This window comes from Salminus brasiliensis, chromosome 16 (assembly GCF_030463535.1).
Source record: "Salminus brasiliensis chromosome 16, fSalBra1.hap2, whole genome shotgun sequence".
NCBI lineage: Eukaryota > Metazoa > Chordata > Actinopteri > Characiformes > Bryconidae > Salminus > Salminus brasiliensis.
In genome coordinates, this window is record NC_132893.1 from 35137451 (window position 1) to 35144301 (window position 6851).

The 6851-nt window shown below is 41.0% G+C and overlaps 1 protein-coding gene across 1 annotated transcript; it reads left to right on the forward strand.

The window, feature by feature from the left end:
- The first annotated feature begins 229 nt into the window (after nucleotides 1–229).
- mcidas (multiciliate differentiation and DNA synthesis associated cell cycle protein) lies at nucleotides 230–5696 on the forward strand. The gene is made up of 6 exons (XM_072658205.1): nucleotides 230–233; nucleotides 2264–2361; nucleotides 3945–4055; nucleotides 4370–4531; nucleotides 4599–5061; nucleotides 5112–5696. The coding sequence occupies exons 1-6, from the start codon at nucleotides 230–232 to the stop codon at nucleotides 5615–5617; spliced, it is 1344 nt and encodes a 447-aa protein (XP_072514306.1). The 3' UTR covers nucleotides 5618–5696.
- The last annotated feature ends 1155 nt before the right edge of the window (nucleotides 5697–6851 follow it).

Below are 6851 nucleotides of genomic sequence, written 5' to 3' on the forward strand. Positions count from 1 at the left end.
TAACGTCCCATTCCAAAACAATATGCAAAATCATGAAGAGAATATCTTTCACAATGTTACACTAAACTCTCTGTATATACTTATACTTATACCTATATATACTTATACCTACTCCTCTATATACTTTCTTTAAAAAGTATGTATAGGGGAAGAAAAGATGTATATAAGCAGAGTTTGGGAGCCAAAAAGTACAATTTCATTGGGCAATTTAATGTGAAATGCTAGAACAATGGGTATGTGTGTATGTATATATGTGTATATATGTATATATGTATGTGTATATATATATATATATATATTTAAATGTATGTATATATGTATGTGTATATATATATATATATATATATATATATATTTAAATGTATGTATGTATATATGTATGTGTATATATATATATGTATATATATTTAAATGTATATATGTATATATGTATGTGTATATATATATATGTATATATAATGTGTGTATGTATATATATATATATACATATACATATGTGTGTGTGTGTATATATATATATATACATATACATATGTGTGTGTGTATATATATATATATATACATACATATATACATACATTTAAATATATATACATATATATATACACATACATATATACATACATACATTTAAATATATATACATATATATATACACATACATATATACATACATACATTTAAATATATATATATATTATACACACATAATTAAAAGGCTTCTATAGTATAAAGTAATAAAACTGTTAAAAGTAACAGTACTGAGCACTGTCTGTAGTTCTATTGAATAGTATTGAACAGTAATTAGTATATACAGTCTATATATCTCTATTTTATATATTATGTATATATATATATATATAATTACACTACTGAGTTCAGCGTCTCTCAGCAGCGCGAGTTCTGATTCTGACCCGCGCGCGCGTTCGGCGGGGTTCTTTACCGGTTGGCGCGCGATGCCCAGTCGCTATGCACGCGCCTGCCTGACGACCATACAACTCCAACGGTCAGCTCGTGCAGAGTAATGCGGGTTATTTCCCACCAGTTTTCACACAAACCCCGCCTCCTAAAGAAGGACTGGATCGCGGCTCTCCGCCATGCTGCGCTGTGATTGGTTAGTAACGGCGTAGGGCGAGCTGTTCTACTACTAGCCAATCACCGTGCGCGAAGGGGCGGGGCTTGTCAGAATACGAGTGGGAAATAAAAACATGGCGGTCGCCGAGGCGGTCAGTCTCTACACAGCGGCGGAATGAGACTGTTTCAGCCTGAGGTAAAAACACACCTGCACACCTGTACAACTGCACACCTGTACACCTGCACACCTGTACAACTGCACACCTGTACACCTGCATACCTGTACAACTGCACACCTGTACAACTGCATACCTGCACACCTGCACACCTGTACAACTGCACACCTGCATACCTGCACACCTGTACAACTGCACACCTGTACAACTGCACACCTGCACACCTGTTCAGGTTAAATAAGGCGCCTAGAGGAGGGAGAGTAAAGATCTGTCTGTTCATCATCAGGATCATCAGCCCTGGTCAGGAGATGACTCTGCCGGTGAGATCCTGTTGGACTTTAATTCAGGTGAGTTTACAGGTGATTTACTGTTACCTCTTATTTACTACAGTAATGTTATTTCTTATTTATACAATTATATATATAATGTATAAAAAATAGCTTTTAAATTAGCATTTTACTTTAACTGTTATTTAATATTAATAATATAAATTAAATGAGTAAATAATAAATAAATAATATAATAATTGTATAAATAAAAAATACAGTACTGTAATAAATAATGATATTTTTATTTATAAAATTATTGTATATATATAATGTATAGAAAAATAGCTTTTAAATTAGCATTTTAACTGTAACTTTAATATTGTATATATTATATATTAAGTATATATATAATATATTAAGTTATTATATTAATATAATAATATTATATTAATAATATAAATAAAATGACTGGCCATATAAAACATATAATGCAAATAACATATAAGGCAAAAATTAGAATTATAATGATGATAGAATTAAACATATAGCAATAAAAACACCTATATATACTAGTTATAACTATATATATATTTTTTACATATTTCTGTATATATATATATATATGTGTGTGTGTGTGTATATATGTATGTATATATATATATATATATAATTGTTTTTGTTGTTGGCTGGTTACAATACAATGATACATTAATGTTTTATAAAATGTATGTTCTGGTTGTTCAGAGGAATCTCTCTGCACAGACTCATCAGAGATTCTCACACTGGAAGCTGGGGAGCCCACCAGAGACCACCTGGATAATACCCTGGATCTTAACAGACAGGTGAGATTATTGCCCTCTTTATTTAGGGTATTTATTTGGTGTTGAAATAATAATAGTAACAGTGCAGAACAGTTGGAGCCACATATTTGCACATAACTGTACATACACTGTGTGAAGCTGACCTGCTGAAGTGACGGTCAGGACGTTCCTCTCTGAGGACCTCGCAGAGCTGAACAGTGGTGTAGAGAAAGACAGAAGCACGAGAGGCAGCTCGTGCCAGTGTGTGGTAAAAGTGAATTTCTCCATCTCGCGCTCTTCTATATCTGTACTTCTCCTTTCTGGAGACAGAAACTCGTCACAGCTTTCCTCTGAGCAATTAGACACACAGATAATTACTGGCCACTTTATCAGAAACCCCTAGCCCTGTGCTGCTTATGAAGTGGCAAGTAAGTGGATCCACAACATAGGTGTTTCTGATAAAGTGGCCAGCGAGTGCAAGCACAAGTTAGTAGGCGTTTCTAATAAAGTGGCCAGTGAGTGGAAGCACAAGTTAGTAGGCGTTTCTAATAAAGTGGCCAGTGAGTGGAAGCACAAGTTAGTAGGCGTTTCTAATAAAGTGGCCAGTGAGTGGAAGCACAAGTTAGTAGGCGTTTCTAATAAAGTGGCCAGTGAGTGGAAGCACAAGTTAGTAGGCGTTTCTAATAAAGTGGCCAGTGAGTGGAAGCACAAGTTAGTAGGCGTTTCTAATAAAGTGGCCAGTGAGTGGAAGCACAAGTTAGTAGGCGTTTCTAATAAAGTGGCCAGTGAGTGCAAGCACAAGTTAATAGGGGTTTCTGATAAAGTGGCCAGTGAGTGGAAGCACAAGTTAATAGGGGTTTCTGATAAAGTGGCCAGTGGTAGAAATACAAGTTAGTAGGTGTTTCTAATAAAGTGGCCAGTGAGTGGAAGTTCAAGTTAGTAAGAGTTTCTGATAAAGTGGCCAGTGAGTAAAAGCACAGGGTAGATGTTTCTAATATAGTGGCCAGTGAGTGGACACACAAGTTAATAGGTGTTTCTAATAAAGTGGCCATTAAGTGGAAGCACAGGGTAGGTGTTTCTAATAAAGTGGCCAGTGGTAGAAATACAAGTTAGTATGGGTTTCTGATAAAGTGGCCAGAGAGTGGAAGTTCAAGTTAATAGGGGTTTCTGATAAAGTGGCCAGTGTGGGAAAGTTTAAGAAGTGCAATGTAGGGGTTTCCAATAAAGTGGCCAGTGTGTAGAAGTACAAAAGTGCAAGGAAGGTGTTTCTAATAAAGTGGCCAGTGATTGGACACACAAGTTAGTGGGTGTTTCTGATAAAGTGGCCAGTGAGTGAAAGTACAAGAAGTGCAAGGCAGGTGCTTGTAATGGCTGGTGTGATTTTTCTCCATGTTAGTTTGATGACCAGTGAAATGTCCAAACTGCAGAGAGGGTTTATGGTTTAGGATTCGAAGAGACCTTAAATGGGGTCATTTTTTTGGTGCCATATTCGGCAGTTGTTTGGTCTGTGAGTGGTTCTGTTGGTGCAGAGTGGATGAATCACCGTCTCTGCTGTTTCCAGGGCTCATGTTGCTCTCTGGAGTGCTCGATAAGTGAATAATGGAATATTTCCCCCCTCTCTGAAGCTCCGTGCCTCTCTGCAGAGGAAACAGGAGGAAATCTCGGCCTTAAAGGAGAAGAACACTCAGCTGAAGGAGTTGGCCAAGCAGACTGAGCATTACGCTGCTATAATGGACGTAAGTCACACTTAACAGCCACTACACTATACTTCCACTCACTGGCCACTTTAGTAGAAACACCTACCACCTTGTACTTCTGTTTACTGGCCACTTTATTAGAAACCCCTACCACCTTGTACTTCTGTTTACTGGCCACTTTATCAGAAACACCTTTATCTTGTATGTAAGCTAATACCTGCTATTAAGCCTGAGTTCTAATGTTGAGCAAAGAGGTTTTCCACAGCCAGGGGGCGCCATAACATTCACCCTGAGTTTATTAACCTCAACAGCACATGACTTCAGCTTCTGCTGTTGTGTTTCCTTTTTTTAAGGCCCTCATACCGCAGCCTGTGTCACACCCGGCTTCTGGACACACACCGCTCACACACTGCTGCAGCGCTGAGCTATCAGAATGGCATTTCACAGCGTCAGAGGATTCCTGGCTCCCGTCTGCCTCCATAAACACACCGCAGGCCTGCTCACACACACGTGGGGTAAAGAGGCAGTTATGGCCCACTGACCATGGTGGGTACTCAAGATCCAACCAAGACCCTTTCCCAGGACATTCTGACCAAGACCCCTACACAAGAAGGTCTGACCAAGACCCCTACACAAGAAGGTCTGACCAAGACCCCTACTCAAGAAGGTCTGACCAAGACCCCTACTCAGGACGTCTTGACCAAGCCCCCGATTCAAGGAAGTCTGACCAAGACCCTTTCTCAGGACGTCCTGACCATGACCCCTACTCAAAGCGTTCTGACCAAGACCCTTTCCCAGGACAGTCTGACCAAGACCCCTACTCAAGAAGATCTGACCAAGACCCCTACTCAAGAAGGCCTGATCAAGACCCTTTCTCAGGACGGTCTGACCAAGACCCCTACTCAAGAAGATCTGACCAAGACCCCTACTCAAGAAGGCCTGATCAAGACCCTTTCTCAGGATGTTCTGACCAAGACCCCTTCTCAAGACGGTCTGACCAAGACTCTTTCTCAGGACAGTCTGACCAAGACCCCTACTCAAGAAGGTCTGACCAAGACCCCTACTCAAAATGTTTTGACCAAGACCCCTACTCAGGACAGTCTGACCAAGACCCCTTTTCAGGACAGTCTGACCAAGACCCCTACTCAAGAAGGTCGGACCCAGACTCAAGGTTCATGAACAGTGTGAACAGTTTCCTTGAAGAAAGTGCTGGAACAATCAGCCCTGATCCAAAAAGGCTGAAACTGGACCTAGAGCGTCTTCAGCTGGACTCAGAACAATTCTATTCTCCATCAAAACAACCTGAACAGGTTCCTCTGAAACCCACAGAAAGATCCCCTTCAGACCAGACTCATCATTGCTCACTGAACACAGAGGTGATCCAGGTGTTTGGAGCTTTCCATGGGTTGAAGGTTCTGACGGCCAGACGCTCCGTCGCCTCTGACCGTTCAGATGGCGGAAGAGATGGGGCTGTTTGTTTTAAAACCTCAGTCAGAGAGCACAGCACGGTCCGGACCAACGTCTTCCCGCACGGAAAAACCTTCACCTCTCACACACCTGACGGCAGCTGCAGGTTCCTCTGGGTTCCAAACCAGAACTGAACCATTTCCTCTTTTCGCAGATGTGTGTTTTAGATCAAACATTTGCAAACGTTCATCAACCAGAAGCTCTAATCTAGAACATTCCTCTCACATTAAACCTCCTTTTAAAGGGGAATTCCTCCAGTTCAGAGTCAGGGATTGGTGGGTTTGGTGTGAAACACTCGGTTCTCGATAACCTCCCTCAGTCAGAGCTGTGGTTCTACAGTGGAGGTGAAGGGAAGCAGACGTCTGAAGCTCTAATAAAAAGAAGCTCCTCACAGAAAGTTCTTCACCTAATGGTGATGAAGACGCTGCCTGATGCCTGAGACACTGTTCTACCAGAGTTCTGAGAAGAGTTCGGCTCTAGAACCTGCTTTTAAAACCAGATCATTAAAATGGTGGAGGGATACATGCTGCAGGGTGTAGTGTGGCTACAGAAAGTAGTCCCTAAAGAAAACTGCATTAGTTCAGATTCTCTATTCACTGTTTTACCTTCATCATCATCATCATCATCATCATCATTCCATATAAAACTCAGAAGACTCGTGTAGCTGCACTGGTGGGTTTGAATAGGAGATAAATTATGGGCTATATCTGTATTGTAGTCATGGCAACCAACATCTGGTTCCATTCACCTTCACTGTTGAGAAATCAGAGTGGGTCAGTTTCTCTACAGTGAAGCTCACCAGACCCACCCAAACCCCCGAATCACAAACCACCCCGTCACACAATACGACCTGAATCCATCTGAATGATTTTCTCAGTAAATGTCCTGGTAAGAAGCCAGTGTGCACCTACTGACCTTTTCTACACTGTTTTTAAGCATGTTTGGTCACACTGGTCAGTCTTGATGTGCATCATAAACTCAACTGATTAACCATAGATTGAAATGCTGGATTGGTTCGTTTGGTTGGAGCATCACAACAAACATCACACATCCAATCGAGACAAATGAAATGTTCCTTACAGGGATTTCACAGCATTGCTGTGAGGATTTGATTGCATTCAGTGACAAAAGCGTTAGTGAGGTCAGGATGTTGGATGATCATCCCCAACTCATCCTAAAAGTACTGGATGGAGCTCCACCACCATCATTCTAGAGAACACAGTTCTTCCACTGCTCCACAGCTCCTCAATGCTGGGGGGCTTTATACCCCTCTAGCCCACGCCTGGCATTATTAGGCAGCATGGAGCCAATAGGGTCAGAGAGTCCGGTTCTATTGGCAGTACTTCTTCACTATAGGAACTAGACAAG